The 18,385-nt window shown below is 34.4% G+C and overlaps 1 protein-coding gene, 1 long non-coding RNA gene and 1 pseudogene across 3 annotated transcripts; all 3 read right to left on the bottom strand.

Moving 5' to 3' along the window:
* Positions 1-5,960: 5,960 nt before the first annotated feature.
* LOC115956234 lies at positions 5,961-6,775 on the bottom strand (annotated as a pseudogene).
* A 5,511-nt stretch (positions 6,776-12,286) lies between these two features.
* On the bottom strand, positions 12,287-14,406 carry LOC115956233 (receptor-like protein 7). The gene is made up of 2 exons (XM_031074669.1): positions 13,335-14,406; positions 12,287-13,257 (listed from the first exon to the last, which is right to left on the bottom strand). The coding sequence occupies exons 1-2, from the start codon at positions 14,404-14,406 to the stop codon at positions 12,287-12,289; spliced, it is 2,043 nt and encodes a 680-aa protein (XP_030930529.1).
* A 1,036-nt stretch (positions 14,407-15,442) lies between these two features.
* Positions 15,443-17,847, bottom strand: LOC115955155. 2 transcript variants are annotated; one of them, XR_004084054.1, is made up of 4 exons: positions 17,739-17,847; positions 16,346-16,400; positions 15,661-15,753; positions 15,443-15,529 (listed from the first exon to the last, which is right to left on the bottom strand). It is a non-coding gene; the product is annotated as an uncharacterized LOC115955155 (long non-coding RNA). The 2 variants fall into 2 exon arrangements; XR_004084055.1 differs by lacking the exon at positions 16,346-16,400.
* Positions 17,848-18,385: the final 538 nt, after the last annotated feature.

Here is an 18,385-nt window from a genome sequence, read left to right as displayed (position 1 = left end):
TCAATTTTGGCCATGTGTGAATTGGACTAGACCTGTTTTTACATTGTCCTTGTGAGTTAGACCTTTTAAAAGGTTTGACATTTGCATGGATGGAGATAAAACCCTCTGGTATAACTCCATATGGTTTCTCAGTCCCCTTTTTAAATAGGCGTAGAGTGTTGTGCAAGATGTTACAAGTGCCGTTCAATTGTTTTTCAGGTCAGGTACTAATTATTAAGGAGGTAAACGCCACCATCTTCTCATGAATTACTAAGGTTCCCAAGCCATCTAAAATGGGTGATTGTAGACCTATCTATGTTGTAACATAATATATATAAATGCATTACTACAGTCTGGGCCGATAGGATTTAAGCCTTGGCTTAAGTATATTGATTGGTCAGCACCAAACCACACTTGTCATGGGAAGGAATATCGAAGAGAATCTTCTCTTAATGAAAGACATGAGGGATGCTGTGTGCTTTGTAAATTGTATAGCTCATGGCTGTATGAAATGGTGGCCATTAAATTAGTATAGAGTTTGTGTTTTCTTTTTTATGAGATCCATTGTGAATTTTTTCCACTAATTTGGATGGTTCTCCAATATTTATGTGCCGCCTTAAACAACTGACTATTTAAGCCCTTCAAATTCGTCCTTTTGTACTCCACTATAATAATTAATTTAAAAGAAAAGAATTTGAATCCTATTTCTCTTTCCTATGAATCATAGGCTATGATGTTACTAAAGATATTTCTGAAATCCTCTTAGCTCTTCTATTTTTTGGCCACCATCTGCTCATATATCTTCCTTTTTCTATCTATGTTGAAATTTCAATAAAGAAAAAAAATGTAAGATTCTTCACATTTACAATATGTTACAAAATATCTATGTGAGTGGGAAATATATTTTGCTCTCCAGCTAAGGAACTTAATCTAATATGGATGTTATTGTTCAACCTAATGTATAGGTTATGTAATTGTAAAGCCATAGTCATATGGAACATGTTATTGTGTAGGTGTGGGAGCAAATTTCATATTCGTAATGCAAAAAATACAAAGAATTCTCATATAAGCCACTCCATAGATATTAGAGATTTGCATAATTGTTAATTGTTGGATCTTCTGAAAGGTATTCCAATGTCTTGGATTAAATCTCCTCCACCCAGTGGACAACTTTAAATCATGGACAATCAATATGACTATAGAATTTGGTAAGTAGAAAATATGCCTCTTGATATGTAGTGATCCTACTATATGCAGAATTGATACCTTCATGGCCCCATCCTAAACACTTCTACTATCTGCATATTTTTTTACTTATTCATTTTTCTTTTTCAGGCAGGTAATTCATTGAAACAAATCTAAGAAACATTAAGAACAAAAAATATCCTCACAAGGCATCCCAATAAATATGGGAAACACATATTACAATTTACAACCAATACATTTCACCTGTTCCATTTTGTTTTATTGGTAAGTTACAGATGTACCTAGCAGGTTTTAAACTCTTGACCTCACCTTTCAACTAATTATTATAGGAGAAAGAAGTGCCAATTGAGCTATATATATTTAAGCATGTAGTTTGATGAAATATGTACTGATTGCCATGTTACTATTTGCTTGAAATGTTCATTTCCTATTGGATTTTTTTTTTTTTTTTTAATATCTGCATTGAACAACTTGCTAAATACAGGTTTTGTTACAAAGCATGGTTTAATACATCAAGATTCTGATCATATTTGCATTTTGGAGAACTATGTGAGTGTGGTTTCTATGATAGGTTACTTTCCCTATATCAGTATATTGTCTTTGAAGGAAATCGAGTACTTACCTTAAACTTGACTTTAACTGAGTCCACTTCAGAGATGTATTCACGAAAATATACACTTAAATGGCCATGAATATTTGGAGTCAAAACGTTTGCATCATTTTCCATATATGTGAAACTCAGCAAAATAATATCGTAGGCCATCAAATTTGAGATTGTTAGTAGATCTATAAGATTACCCCAGATTGATGTAAAGTTAAATGAAATACATAGCACAATTGCTCAAAATTTTCAAGATTGTCTGAAGAAAATTTCCCAATACGGCATTTATACCTGTAAACTTTCATTCGAACCAGTGAATCTTGCCACAAGCTATGATGTAGGTGCAACATCAGAGTCCTTCCATAGTATCTCATATGCCTTTTGGGATGTGATTTTACAAATTCTCTTTTGTAGCTCACAATAAATAACCGAAGTGCATCAGCCATGCATCATATGCCTTTTGGGAAATTCCATTGTTGCCTGAACAATTTATGTAACCAAAAGAAATAGGACATTGTTGAATGAGCTGCTTTGCTGGGAAATCCCATTGTAAATAGAGCTAGATGGTTTCTTCAAATGTGTCCAACTCTCAATTATAAATAAAATGAACATGCTATGCTAAGATTTTTTTATATTATCTTTTGGTTGTATAGGTTGTTCATATTTGCTACCAATTTAATATGGATTATCTATTAAATTGCAAGTTCAAAAGCTAGAATATATAGTCAAGTATCTCTAAATATTAGTTAGAAATTGATTTTTAGGTGGGTGTAATCAAATGGCTTTCTATAATTTGACTGAAAAATGATAATTAAGCCAAAACATTCGATGAAGAGATGTTGCTACTTCTGGAATTGTTTATAAGGCACCAATCAGAGCTTGAATTTCTATGAGGTTGAATATATGTCATTAATCAGTGAAATGGATAGGTTAGGAGAGAATAAAAGTTAAGGGGAATAAGGGTTCTCCAGTTGTCTTTGTTGGGTTCATAAATTATGAACGGTAAAAAAAAAAAAAAAAAAAAAGGCATATATAGCATGTAGGTGAGAATTCAGGGTAGTGCTAAAATAGGTAGTGGAATCTTTTAACACAAAGTGAAAGAGTAAAAATAGAGGGAGATAAAAAATAAAAAACGTGGTTGGATTAAGCATTTGGGTTGGGTCTTACCCTATGATGTTTTCATTATTAATGGAACTGCATAAAGGCAAGAATCTCCAAATAGTTTTAGAAAAATGCTCTTCATGTTACTTGTGTGAACTTACTATAATATTTTTTATATTATCTTTTGGTTGTGTAGGTTGTTCATAATTTTTACAAATTGATTACGAACTATCTATTAAATTGCGAGTTCAAAAGCTGGATTGTTTTTTCAAGTATGTCAAACTCCCAATTATAAATAAAATGAAAAGGCCATGTTAAAATATTTTTATATTTTTACATTATCTTTTGGTTTCTACCAATTTATTATTCATTCAAACATAGCTTCAAGGGCTGCCTCATACCTCAGGATCCCTGTGTTCTAGAGAGGCTTTGCTTCTGGTATGTATCAGACTTTGCTATGATGGTTTTTTTTTTTTTTTTTTGCCTTTTATATGTATATATTAATCAGAAAGACTGAGATGTGGATTTGGATCTCTCATTTATATGTTAGTTGGTTGAAATGGTTGATCTATGATTCTTTGATCAGAATATTGATCATCAGTCATGAAGTAAACAAATGAGTGAAATGGCACCTTCTTTGGTTGTAAGAATAACGTGTGAGAGGATTTTACATATTCATCTATTTATTTTATTTTTTATTTTTTTTTTGGAAAAAGTTCATCTACTTAATTTAGATATTTATAACTAGACAATTAAATAATAATTTATGCAACAATAAAAAAAAGCAAAAATTGTCTATATATATTTATCATGGATGGTTATAAATTTATGTTTAACTTTGCATTTACGTATTCTTATGCTTTAATTTACATATTTATAACTAAACGATGAAAATTATGAATAAAATAATTAAAACTGTTCACTCATCATAAAGCTAGAAAAATACTATAAATTACAATCCTAAACAACTTCAAAAATACAAACCAAAAATATCAAAAATACTCTTTACACAATCACAAAAATGCGCATGTAACATGAATTACCTACAGAATTATTGGTCAAAATATTATCCAGTGTGGGAAGACAATAGCCAAAATTTTAAAGCAACGTCAACTTTGCACTTTTTCTCTACTAATCACAATCTACAACGTCCAAAATTGTGGCACAAAATATTGTAGTCTTATATTTTCCCTTTTTATTAACTTTATACAATGAAGTCATGCACAATTTTAGAGCATTGATATATTTTTGAAAAAAAAAAAAAATTGACTTCATAGATCCAATATTGCAATTGTGATGATAACAATGTTCATGTGTCATCCTTAGTATATGATAAATGAAATGTTTTGTCATCAGTTGATTTTTTTTTTTAAGCACATCAGCTTCTTAATGTGTTTATGTTTACAAAAAACAGCTGCAGCAAGCTATTCAATTGGCTAACCAAAAAAAAAAGTTCTTCATGACATCAATCTAACTGGATTGCTCCAAAATTCTCTATTCCTTCGAAAGGAGGAAGGAAAACTCATTCATCAATGCTTTAGGGCTGGAAACAAGCAAGCACTATTTTGAGTCGAAGCTCACAAATATTTTGTACAAGATCAAACTAAAGCGGTAAAGAAATCTTTTTCAAGCCAACATAGAAGGAGACAAAAATGCAAAATACAGATTGGCAATTGCACTATTATGCGAATCAAATGATGAGGGAATACAATTACTGTTATCAATTCTAAACCAACCAGATGGAAAACTATTGCCGTAAAACTATCAACAAATCCTTCGACATACAACTTTTGGAACAAACACATTTTGCATCCCAAATAACCAAGCATGCAAGAAAAATAGAGTGGGTCATTGGGATCGTGAATGCCCTTACCCTTATGGAAATGAAGAATTACATGTAATATGCAAAATGTGCTCAATTGACTTGGAAATGTACAAATTAGACAATGGCAGAAATTATGTTTCAAAAATGAAATCTACAATAAAATTTCCTCATTCTATTCCGAATACTAATCTTTAATAATACAAAATTAATTCAAAGACCAAAACCTTCAATCACCATGAATCCTGAAATATATATATATATCATTATCATAAAAAATTTATCACGCGCAACGTGCGGGTCCGCGACTAGTGTGAGTAATTTTTGGGTTTCATTGGCTATATTTTGGACAATATGCTATTTTACATTAGCTGGTGCTAATGCTCTAATCCATATTGAATATCTTGCTAGCTTAGATTTGGTAATTCTTATGGTTAACAGCTGGTGCTAATGCTCTAATCCATATTGAATATCTTGCTAGCTTAGATTTGGTAATTCTTATGGTTAACAGCCATTAACTTTGTAAATTCACACTTGCTTGACAATATTGGAGAAGACTTTGATCTCAAGAATGGTGGTTTTTCTCAACACATAAGACCTCCTGAACGTAAAAACAACTGTGGATGAATTGTTAAGGAAGATGAATAGATTTTGGTTGATAAATGTCTTGAGTTATAACATAAAAGATAGTATTACATTTCAGGTGGAGTTCTAAGTATTACTGTTGGCTTCATTAATTAATCCCTCTCTCGTTCTTATAATTACTAGGAGTAAAATAAAACCCACTGAATGCATTTCTTTCTCAATTTTTGAATTCTTGTTTTAGGAATTTCTGTTAAAAATGTTCTATTCCGGCATTCAATAGAGAAGACCAGAAGTATGAGAAATAATGCAAGGCTGACCTTAGAACTAAATCAAACATGCCAGACACTGACAGTCTCAAAAGAAACAAATAAACACATGAAACACCCTCAAATACATAGATAGAGACCATGAGAACACAAGATACCCCAGGGCTAGCTATGTCCAATTTGTCACACAATCTCTTGACAAACAGACACAGAAAAGTATTTAAAAAAAAAAAAAAAAAAAAAAAAAAAAAACCATACAAAAATGAAAGTTGAACATATCTATCCTAAGAAGAAGAAAATAGCACCTTAATTCATACAAGCATGATCCACTCCTCATTAGCCACCATTCGAATGCCCTGGTGTAATTTAAAGGCTCACAATCTTCTCGCTGCTAGTTATAGAATACGGTCTTCATCACTTTCTACTTACCTTGCAAGTTTGTAACACAGAAAAATTATAGAATATACAAACTACTAATATTGTTTCTAATTCTAAGATATGTTTATTTGAAATCATAACATAATATAATTCTAATCAGAAGTTTGTCAAGCTCACCTAAGACCACCCTTGAATGCATTAAGTTCTTCTTCGCCCAAGTCTTTTATTATTAGGCCTTCTCGTCTTTCCATTTCGTTCTCCTTCAACAAACCTTACAAGCCAATGAGGTTTTTCTGTTTTAAAAGCAACATATCCCACAGCTACTCCAAACACCAAGCCACATCCATAGCCAATTGACACAGCCTTCCAACCAAATCCTCTTGCAAACATTAAACCATTGTCTTCTTGGACTATTGATGGTCTTGGTGGCAGTGACTCATCACTGCTACATTTCATTGACAAGGGAAATCCACACAGTCCTGGGTTCCCATCATATGAGGTGTTTTGAAATGTACCAAATTGTTTTTCTTGAGGTATAGGTCTAGTAAGCAGGTTTTGTGAAAGGTTTAACACAGCCAGAAATGTTAGACTTGTTAACTGCATTGGAATTTCTCTAGTGAGCATATTTGAAGAGAGATCTAAGGATTCAAGTGCTGTCAAATTTGCCAATGATGATGGGATATGGCTGGTTAGACTATTATGGGAAAGGTTGAGCACTTAAAGAAACTTCAGGGTTCCAAGTGTTTCTGGAATTTTTCCATAGAACATGTTCCTTGATAGATCGATGATAGTTAAGATAGTCAAGATACAACTTAGGGCAAGTTCATTCCCCTTCATTGTTATTATGATGGAGTCTGGGTACACCGTGTTGAAGTGGGCTCGTGTGGCTTGAATTGCTACAAGCCCAAGTTGACCGAATTCAACTAGGAATATAATTCCTAGTACAGCCGACTTTGACATATATATATATATATATATATATATATATATATATATATATTAGGTTTGAGATCAAGGGTAGCCGTGAGAGATAATTCCTAATAACCTAGCAGCTGCATAAGAAGAAAGAATAGTGTTTTCTTGTCTTGTGGGTGAGAGAGAAATATTATAGCCGCAAGTTGTACTCTGTATTTTTCCCTAATAATAGTGAAATCCCTGCAACTCCTGTGGACGTAGGTAAATTTTCGAACCACAAAAATATTGTCTTGTGCGTGTGATTGTTTTCTTTGGCGTGTGTTTTCTCTATTTGTTTTGTTTCTCACAGGTTGGGATTTTTAGTTAAATTCCCTACAATTGGTATCAGAGCCTAGGGTTAGGTTTGAGTGGGAGCAATGTTAGAGGAAACAGGAAAGGCGTCTAGAATAGAAAAGTTCGATGGCACAGGCTTTGGATTTTGGACGATGCAAATTGAGGATTACCTTTATAGGAGGAAGTTGCATCTACCACTTCTAGGGGAAAAACCTGAGGCTATGAAGGTTGAGGAATGGGCTCTTCTTGACAGACAGGTATTGAGAGTTATTAGGTTAACTCTGTCTAGGTCTGTTGCACACAATGTTGTAAAGGAGAAGACCACAGTAGATTTAATGAAGGCTTTGTCCGGTATGTATGAAAAGCTGACCGCAAACAAGGTGTATCTGATGAAGAAATTGTTCAATTTGAAGATGGTAGAGAATGCATTAGTAGCACAACATCTAAATGAATTTAATACTATCACAAATCAATTGTCATCTATAGAAATTGATTTTGATGATGAGATTCATGCTCTGATCGTCTTGGCTTTTTTGCCAAACAGTTGGGAGGCAATGAGGATGGCAGTAAACAATTCTACAGGAAAAGAAAAGCTGAAGTACAATGACATACGAGATTTAATTTTGGCTGAAGAGATTTGCAAAAGAGATGCAGGTGAAACCTCAGGATCTGGTTCTGCCCTAAACCTTGAGATAAGAGGCAGAGGTAATGACAGAAATTCAAACCAAGGTAGATCAAAATCTAAAAATTCTAATCAGAACAGAAGAAAATCTAGATTAGGCCAACAAGTACAATGCTGGAACTGTGGGAAAATAGGTCACTTTAGGAATCAATGCAAAAGTCCTAAGAAGAAGAATGGAGATGATTTTGCTAATGTTGTAACAGAAGAGGTACAGGATGCATTATTTCTCGCAGTAAACAGTCCACTTGATGATTGGGTTTTGGATTCAGGAGTTTCGTTTCATACCACTCCACACCGAGAAATCATACAGAATTATGTTGCAGGTGATTTTGGTAAGGTGTATTTGGCTGATGGTTCAGCCTTGGATGTTGTAGGTATGGGAGACGTCCAGATATTGTTGCCCAATGGATCTGTTTGGTTACTGGAGAAGGTTCGACATATTCTTGACCTAAAGAGGAATCTGATTTCTGTTGGACAACTTGATGATAAAGGGTATGCAATACTATTTGTTGGTGGTACTTGGAAGGTTACAAAGGGAGCTAGGGTATTGGCTCGTGGAAAGAAAACTGGTACTCTGTACATGACCTCAAGTCTAAGAGACACAATTGCATTTGTTGATGCAAGTACTAATACAAGCCTATGGAACCGCAGACTTGATCACATGAGTGAGAAAGGGATGAAGATGCTGCTGTCAAAAGGAAAACTACCAGAATTGAAGTCCATTGATTTTGACATGTGTGAAAGTTGCACTTAGGAAAGCAGAAAAAAGTGAGCTTCTTAAAAACTGGCAGGACACCGAAGGCTGAAAAATTGGAGTTAGTACACACTGATTTGTGGGGACCTTCTCCGGTTGCATCCCTTGGAGGTTCAAGGTACTACATCACTTTCATTAATGACTCAAGCAGAAAGGTATGAGTTTATTTTCTGAAAAATAAATCTGATGTATTTGAAACTTTTAAGAAGTGGAAGGCCATGGTTGAGACAAAAATAGGTTTGAAAGTAAAATGTTTGAGGTCAGATAATGGAGGAGAGTACATAGATGGAGGGTTCAGTGAGTGTTGTGCTGCACAGGGAATTAGGATGGAGAAGACCATTCCTGGGACACCATAGCAGAATGGTGTGGCTGAGCGCATGAACAGAACTCTCAATAAGCGTGCTAGGAGTATGAGGTTGCATGCTGGACTACCAAAAACTTTTTGGGCTGACGCTGTTAGCACTGCAGCTTACCTGATAAACCGAGGACCATCAGTTCCCATGGAGTTCAAACTTCCTGAGAAGGTTTGGAGTGGTAAAGAGGTAAAGTTTTCACATTTAAAAGTTTTTGGTTGTGTTTCTTATGTTCATTTTGATTCTGATGCTCGTAGTAAACTTAATGCAAAGTCTAAAATATGTTTTTTCATTGGCTATGGTGATGAGAAATTTGGCTATAAGTTTTGGGATAAACAAAACAGGAAAATCATCAGAAGTAGAAATGTGATATTTAATGAACAGGTTATGTACAAGGACAGGTCAACTGTAGTATCAGATATTACAAAGATAGATCAAAAGAAATCTGAGTTTGTCAACTTAGATGAAATGACTGAAGGTACTGTCCAGAAATGGGGTGAAGAAGATAAGGAGAATGTAAATTCATAAGTAGATCTGAGTACACCTGTAGCTGAAGTCCGCAGATCTTCCAGGAACATTAGACCTCCGCAACGTTATTCACTCGCTCTAAATTATCTCCTATTGACTAATGGTGGTGAGCCAGAGTGTTATGATGAAGCCTTGCAAGATGAGAACTCAAGCAAGTGGGAGTTAGCCGTGAAGGATGAGATGGATTCCTTATTGGGGAATCAGACATGGAACTGACTGAATTGCCAGTAGAAAAGAAGGTTTTGCACAACAAGTAGGTATACAGAATAAAGAATGAGCATGATGGTAGCAAACGTTACAAGGCCAGATTAGTTGTTAAAGGATTCCAGCAGAAGGAGGGCATTGACTACACAAAGATATTTTCTCCAGTTGTGAAGATGTCAACAATCAGACTGGTACTGGGAATGGTGACTGTAGAAAACTTACATCTTGAGCAGTTAGATGTGAAGACAGCATTTCTTCATGGTGACTTGGATGAAGACCTTTACATGATTCAGCCAGAAGGGTTCATTGCTCAAAGACAAGAGAATCTAGTCTGCAAACTGAGAAAGAGCTTGTATAGCCTAAAACAAGCTTCTAGACAATGGTACAAGAAATTTGACAGTTTTATGCATAGAATTGGGTTTAAGAGATGTGAAGCTGATCACTGTTGCTCTGTTAAGTTTTCTGACAATTCTTACATCATATTATTGTTGTATGTGGATGATATACTTATTGCAGGGTCTAGCATTGAGGAGATTAATAATCTAAAGAAGCAATTGTCCAAACAGTTTGCAATAAAGGATTTAGGAGATGCAAAGCAAATCCTTAGTATGAGAATCCTTAGAAACAAGGTTAATGATACATTGAAGCTTTCACAGTCAAAATATGTGAAGAAAGTTCTCAACAGGTTCAACATGAATGAAGCTAAACCAGTGATCACACCCTTGGGTAGTCATTTCAAACTAAGCAAAGAACAATCACCAAAACAGAGGAAGAAAGGGACCATATGAGCAAGGTGACCTATGCCTCAGCTATTGGCAGCTTGATGTATGCTATGGTGTGTACAAGGCCAGACATTGCACATGTAGTGGGAGTTGTGAGCAGATTCATGAGTAGGCCTAGAAAGTAGCATTAGGAGGCAGTCAAGTAGATTTTGAGATATCTGAAGGGTTCATCAGATATATGTCTTTACTTCACAGGTGCAAGTTTGAAACTGCAAGGTTATGTAGATGCTGATTTTACTGGTGATATTAATAGTAGAAAGAATACTACTGGGTTTGTTTTTACTCTGGGTGGTACAGCTTTATCATGGGCTTCAAATCTGCAAAAAGATTGTCACTTTGTCTACTATAGAAGCTGAATATGTTGCAACAACTGAAGTTGGAAAGGAGATGATTTGGCTACATGGTTTCTTAGATGAATTGGGTAAGAAGCAGGAGATGGGCATTCTACACAATGACAATCAGAGTGCAATCTTTCTTGCCGAAAATTCGGCTTTTCATTCAAAGTCGAAACACATACAGACAAAATACCACTTTATCCGTTATCTTTTTGAAGATAAGTTGGTAATACTTAAGAAGATTTGTGGATCTAAGAACCCGGCAGACATGTTGACTAAGGGTGTCACTACTGAGAAGTTGAAGCTATGCGCAGTTTCAATTGGTCTTCTAACTTAAGGACAGGAGGATGAGTTGCAGGGATGAGGGATTGTGTTATGGAGGATTGTGGTTGATGTTTGCAGCTTATGAGCCCTTAAGGGCTAAGGTGGAGGCAATGAAGGAGTTTGCTAGTGTAGCTTGATCAATTCAAGCCAAGGTGGAGATTTGTTGAAGTGGGCTCGTGTGGCTTGAATTGCTACAAGCCCAAGTTGACCGAATTCAACTAGGAATATAATTCCTAGTACAGCCGACTTTGAGATATATATATAAATATATATATATTAGGTTTGAGATCAAGGGTAGCCGTGAGAGATAATTCCTAATAACCTAGCAGCCGCATAAGAAGAAAGAATAGTGTTTTCTTGTCTTGTGGGTGAGAGAGAAATATTATAGCCGCAAGTTGTACTCTATATTTTTCCCTGGTAATAGTGAAATCCCTGCAACTCCGTGGACGTAAGCAAATTGCCGAACAACGTAAATATTGTCTTGTGCATGTAATTGTTTTCTTTGGCGTGTGTTTTCTCTATTTATTTTGTTTCTCACAGGTTGGGATTTTTAGGGACAAAATGGGCTTCAGCCCTTTTTGGGAAAATTAATTAGCCTTTTTCCCTTCTTCCTAAACTAAATAGGGAAATGCCCCTCTTTTGAAAATCGATTTTCTTAAAATCGAGTTAAAAAAAAAAAAAATTCTGGAGCCCTATAGTGACGTTTTTAAAGACCTATAGTGACATTTTAAGAACCTATAGTGACGTTTTATAACTTGATATCCATAAAATCGAGTTATAGGCAATTTTATTGCCTATAACTCGATTTTATGGATATCAAGTTACAAAACGCCACTATAGGTCTTTATAAACGTCACTATAGGTCCTTGAAAACGTCACTATATGGGTTAAATCGATTTTGAAAAACTTAATTTTCAAAAGAGGGGTATTTCCCTATTTAGTTTGGGAAGAAGGGCAAAAGGCTAATTAATTTGCCCGAAAATGGCAGAAGCCCATTTTGTCCGGATTTTTAGTTAAATTCCCTACACACCGTTACTAAATAGTTCTCTGTAAGACCCGTCCCTGAAATGCCAGACTTTGAGTATTCCCCTATATATTTTGGACCATCTTCACTTTCATTGGTTGTCACTATAGCCTTCTACTGTTCAAAAAATTGAGTAGGTAAACTACCAATAAAATCATTGTGAGAGAGGTCAAGAATCCGAAGTTTAGTAAAAAACATCCCACCAGTCTTATGGTTTCCAATGGGACCATAAAATTTGTTGGCCCTCAAGATAAGAACTTGTAACTTTGGAAGAGCTGCCAACCAATAAGGGAATGAATCATTTATCATGTTTTCTGCCAGGTTTAGAAGCTCCAAATTTATACAGTTGACCAAAGATTTTGGTAATGTGCCTTCTAAGTAATTATCATTCAAGCCAAGAGCTCTCAACCTGTTACCTTTTGCAAATGTGTCAGGAATGGTGCCATGGAAGTGATTCCCTCGCAAATCCATTACTGAGAGAAAATTACTGATGTTTCCCAAACATGATGGGACTGTACCTCGCAAATTGTTTTTACTGATCACAAGGATTGTGAGGAAAGTTGCATTGCGAGTCGTATATGGGATCTCTCCACTAAATCTATTTCTATACATAAAAAAGGTATTCACGGAAGATGGTACAGCAGGAAGCTTTCCATGTAGTAGATTAGAAGAAAAGTCAACAGTTTTAAGCTTTTTGAGATTTTTGAACATATCAAGGTCCACAATGCTAGTCAATTCATTTGATGAAAGATCAAGATTGTTAAGATTTGTAAGATTAGAGATAGACTTGGGAATAGAGCCATAGAGCCTGTTATGATCTAATTCTAGAACCTCTAGTGAATTGCTAAATTGAAATTCACCAAATTGACTAGTGAGTTGGTTAAAAGACAAAAAAACTGAGGTGAGTTTTGTGAGGTTGGTCAAAAAATCAGGAATCCTACCTCCAAAGTTGTTATATCTAAGGCCAACAAAAGTGAGAACCTTTATGTTTGAAAGTGATGATGGGAGTTGGCCAGTGAAGCTGTTAGTTCCAAGTAAAATTTTAGTAAGTCTCGTGAGGTTCCCAAGCCACATTGGTAATGTTCCTGTAAAATTGTAATTTTATGAGATGCAAAAGATCTCTAAGGACTATATGTTGATAACTAAAAGTTCAGGATCTTACCACTAAGATTATTGGCTCGTAGATCCAAGGAGGAGAGTTCCTTGAGATTTGAAAGGGATGACGGCATCTGACCACCAAAATTGTTAGCTGATAAATTCAAGATGGTGAGTTGTGTAAGGTTACCAAGCCAGGTAGGAATCGGCTCACTAAAATTGCAACCACTCATGATCAAATGACTTAAAAATGTAAGCTTGCCAACTGATTTGGGTAATTCTCCCAAGTAATTTGTGTAAGAGAGATCCAAAACCCTCAAGGCGTTGCTTGAATTTACCGTTGGAAAAAACCATGTGAGTTCAGGATTATGCGCTAAACTGAGCTCTTGCAGGTTTGGTAGGCAGAAAATGTGACCAAGTAGCCTCCCACGCAAGAAACAACTGTTAAGTTTAAGGGATGTCAAAGTGGAAGACAGATTCATTAAAGAACTCAATGAAACAGAAGACATGTTAACATGATCAAGATGAAGTTCCCTTTGCTTGGTCAGATTTTGAACAGGCCTCTTCACAACAGATGTTTCAAGGCTAACATTTCCATAGCCAGAAAGATCCAGTGAGGCCAATTCGGAGAGGTCTGGTAATTCAGACAGGACTTGGCCAGAAAACATGGAGTAAGAAAGGTTAAGATATCTCAACCTTACAAATTGGCCAAACCTAGATGAAATTGGCGAATGATTGAAGTAGTTGCAAGCGAGGTTGAGATGTTGCAAGTGAGGAAGATGAAATAGAGAACTTTTGGTAGGTACGGTGCCATAAAGCCAGCTACAACTGAGGTCAAGGCCAATCACATCTCCCTTTGTTCTATCACACCTAACCCCGTCCCATGAGCAACAATCAGTATCCTCCTTCCAAGACTTCATCTTTGGATAGGAACGATAACCAGCTTCCTCACAAACAGAAGAAGCCTCTTTTGAAAAAGAAAATAATTGCTTAAATTGCAGCAATGCAGAACTCTGGTGTTGGGAGCACAATAGTGCTGAAGAAAAGGAGGAAGAAGAAGTTGATGATGAAGAAATGTATTGAGAAAACATGAGCAGCAAGAAATAAAAGAGTTGAGAGAGCCACATTAGCCTCCTCATCATTCCTAATGAGATATTAAGCAAATATGACTGTCGTGAGTAGAGAGCTGGAAGGTAAGTATTTTATAGGAAAAACCCACGAATTGATAATAACCATCTCTTGTCCACACAGCATGCCTATTCTTGACGCTTCCATCTCTGTTATAGATCATTTCCTATCTTTGAACAATCATGAAATTTTGACTTTGAAAACAATGGGGGAGGCGGTCGGAGGGTGGGTGGGTTTGTAGACTTAATAACAAAGGCTTGACTCTGTGACTTACATTAGGACAAGGTGGTTACTGATTAAACAAGCACTAAGAAAGGGACTCAGCAGGGGTTCCATCATAGAAAAAACTAGTCGCTAACCCGTGCAATATACGGGAAAATTAATAACTAAGTTCTAAAATAGTGTTATTTATTTATTTTTAAGAATGTTAAATAATACATGAGTATTTATAGAAGTTCAAATATCTAAAAACACTATACCAATATGAGAAATTTGATTGCTTTGTTCTACCCAAGTACAAAGTTAAAACAACATCTAACTTTGTATAACTTATTTGTACCTTTAGTTAACAACCTCAAACAATTGGTTGGCATCCTATGTCTATTATCAATTGCATCCTTTCTTTCATGAAATTTAAGGTCTCTGAACAGTCTCTATCACTTTTTTTAACATAATCCCTTCTATTATTCAGTCTGTTTGCGAAATCTTGGTTATTTATTCCTTGTTCTTGTCATCATCAATGTTGCTTAAAAAATCACATTTAGGATTATCATTTGAAAAGTCATATATGGTGCAATTAGTAAACAGTAGAGAGGGAGCACAACATGCAAACACAAGAATGCTTTACATATCTTTATATAAACTACATCCATTTAAATAAATAAATAACATATTAAAAGAAAAACATTAAGGACCTTGAACTTGGTGAACCAAGGTTATAATGTTATTACATATAATGTTATTCATTAGCCTTGTCTCAATCTTGTGTGCATTGCAAGCATCTAATTGTTCATTAGTAGAAACTCCATCTCATGTAGGCCAGGCATTATAAAAGTATACATCCTCAGTCTCGTGCCCTTCGAAAGGCAAGAGAAATACAAAAGAAGCTCACCAATGCAACCCTTTTCACCTTAACTATCAAAAGAATAAAAGTTAGACATCCTTAAGCTAAACTCTCTCAATCAAAAAAGGGGAAACAACAATGTGATATTCCTTTTTGTTAAAAAGAGAATAAATAGAATAAATATTCCTAAGTAAAAACTAACCTCAAAGATTCCATGCCACTGGTGAGTGGTATAATTAGTCCAGTTCATCACCAATCAAAATGAAAAGCCATCTTTCTCCTTAAAATTCATAAGCTGCAATAAAGGAGTTGTTATACATTCTCTAAATCCTACACGTTATAATCTATTGTAAATTGGAAAGAGATATATTCTCCTAGAGATTCAAGATATGATGAGAGGGAAAACTATTATCAAATTTGATGGAAATGAAAAAGAATATCATATCATTCTTAGGTAAAACTAAAACATATAGTTTTTTGGATAGAAATTTCATGGTGTGAGCCTAAGAAGGGACCATCATGCATAATTTTACATGATAAGCTACAACCCTGAATATGAAGAAAATAGTCCTCTTGCTAACGCTAATTAGCCAAGAAGGTCATATCATCATATTTTAATTAACCCCTCCTTAGTCCTAACAAATCCAATTCTTCAGGCCTTTGTGCACAATAAAGCATTTTGAACTCTAAATGCAGGTTGTAGCTTCACTTCAAGTGAGAACTTGAGTTTAATATTGATCTTCAATAGCTTCTTTTCTTTAATTATTGTCATAATTATATAATTTATTTTTCTGTTTTTTTATCTTAATTTCAAAAAATAGAGTAGCCATTGGGAGAACCCATGGTCTTGAAGAGACAATGCAAAAATAGAAGAGAGTATATTATACCTTTTTTATACGCAAATTTGAGTAAGCATTGAGTATATATGTCCACTTATTAAACCTGAAAAAGGGACATTGTACAAAATCAAATTGTGGAAAAAGAACAAAAAACTAATGTAATTCATCAAACAATTTGCATTTTTGAATCAACAACAAATTCAAACCAAAAACCCTGTAGATGATGCGAATAAAGTTGAGAATAATAATGTGTTAGGAGAGTTATAAATTGGATTAATTGAGCAAAAAAATTCCAAAAAGAAAATTTAAAAAGAAAAGAGAAGTACATATTAGAATCTGTACAGGGAAGACTTCCTGCTATAGGCTTTCATGACAAGAGACCTATGTTTCTTGAAAACCATAAAAGAAAGAAATTTTGAAATAAAGAAAACATGGGAAGCATATTGGAAGCAAAAAGTACTACTCACAATACTAATTAAGAATACACTTTGATCATATATATAATTATTTAAGACATACAATTAGAGAAAGATTATTAATCAACCTCATGCAATTCATCTAAAAGTAAAGAAAATTAATCGTACAAGATTAGACTCAACTTTTACTTAAAATTGAAACCTATAACAAATCCTAGTATCAAAATTTTTAGAATCTCATAACGTAGGATCAGTACCCAATTAAAGAAACAAATGGATTGTAGAGAACCAAATTTAAGGTACATAAACTATCCTACAATTGTATTATGACTATTTGATAATCCTTTCAGATTTTTAATGAAGCTCCTTATCCACTATTTTATCAAATATGGGAATGACAAATAAGTTTGCTTAAGTTCCAATTCAATTTTTCAATCTCTCTATTAATTTACTTGTTGAAAGTTTTGTAGACAAACTTCGTAAAAAAAAACTGATAGAGAACAATGGTTCTAGGAATTTAATTAAATAAAACTGTATCTCACCAAAGTTCAGTCTGTCTCTTGAAAGAAAGAAAATACACTTTTTAATAAACAAACATAAGTTGTCATTAAGACTTGCTATGACAATTTCTCTATACTTTTTTTCATATCAATAAAAAATCTGCCACCCCATTATCTTATGCCACTTTGTTGATTACTAAAAATATTTGCTTTAAAGATTGAAAATAAACAACTTTCAAGGGAAAGAACCATCAAATTTTAATGTGGTTAAGCATTAGAACACAATAGGGGAAAATAGGACAAAATAAGGATTTGAAATATTATAGACAAAATAAGGATCTAAAATATTGTAGACAAAATATTATAAAAGATTTTGTAGTCCTCTTGCCTACTGAAGTTTTGAACGTGAAATTAACATTCTAGAATGTGCATCACTTTCTTCTACCTTAAAGCATAAACTTGTAAACAAAACTAATAAAAATAAATATGTTTAGATCCCACTGGAAGGAGAAGGAAAAATTATACCTTCTAGATGCAAGCCTTGTCTTAAGAGATCTCTGAAATTAACTTTTCTTGAAGCTTCAAGCAAAGCTAAACACCAACTTAGAAAACATAAATAGTCATAATTTCCATGGGTCAAATAATTTGTTTAAGCATTACAACACAACAATTGATTTAAAAGGTGTAATTTCCCGTTGTCTGGTCTACTAAAGTTTTGAACCATAAATTTGAAAGGGACAGATGTTTGGCTGAAAATGGCCTCTCTTGGTGCAATTAGAGGAGCCTAGAAAATTGAACTAATGGTAAGCGGTGGACTCTCATAGAGCATTGTAGAATGGCCACATTAATTTATGCAATAATATATATATTTTTTTTTATAGTATAAACACAAAAGAAAAAAAAAATGCAGGATTTCTTGTGAGAGCTCTCAAGCCAATAAAGGTGAACCACCTTCAACACCATTCTCGCATTTCACTTCCTCTCAAATTTGACTTCTACTTCCACTTCCACAACCAATATTATCTCACTGATCACTCAGAACTATCACAGTTTTGGTAGTTTTAAACTTCAAGTAACTTTGCTTCTCTTTTTCTCTTTACTGTCATAACCTTGTTTAGTTTTTATTGATCACTTCTAAGTACTTGAAATTATAGTTTCTAAGGAACTTACAT

This window comes from Quercus lobata, chromosome 8 (genome assembly GCF_001633185.2).
Source record: "Quercus lobata isolate SW786 chromosome 8, ValleyOak3.0 Primary Assembly, whole genome shotgun sequence".
NCBI classification, from domain to species: domain Eukaryota; kingdom Viridiplantae; phylum Streptophyta; class Magnoliopsida; order Fagales; family Fagaceae; genus Quercus; species Quercus lobata.
This window is presented reverse-complemented; position numbering and strand designations above follow the sequence as displayed.

Excerpts from the sequence above, each read along its gene's own strand:
- LOC115956233 (XM_031074669.1), bottom strand. The coding sequence starts at position 14,406 with ATGAGGAGGCTAATGTGGCTCTCTCAACTCTTTTATTTCTTGCTGCTC. Across the intron at positions 13,258-13,334 it reads ACGAGCCAATAATCTTAGTG|GAACATTACCAATGTGGCTT; the intron begins GTAAGATCCTGA and ends ACAATTTTACAG.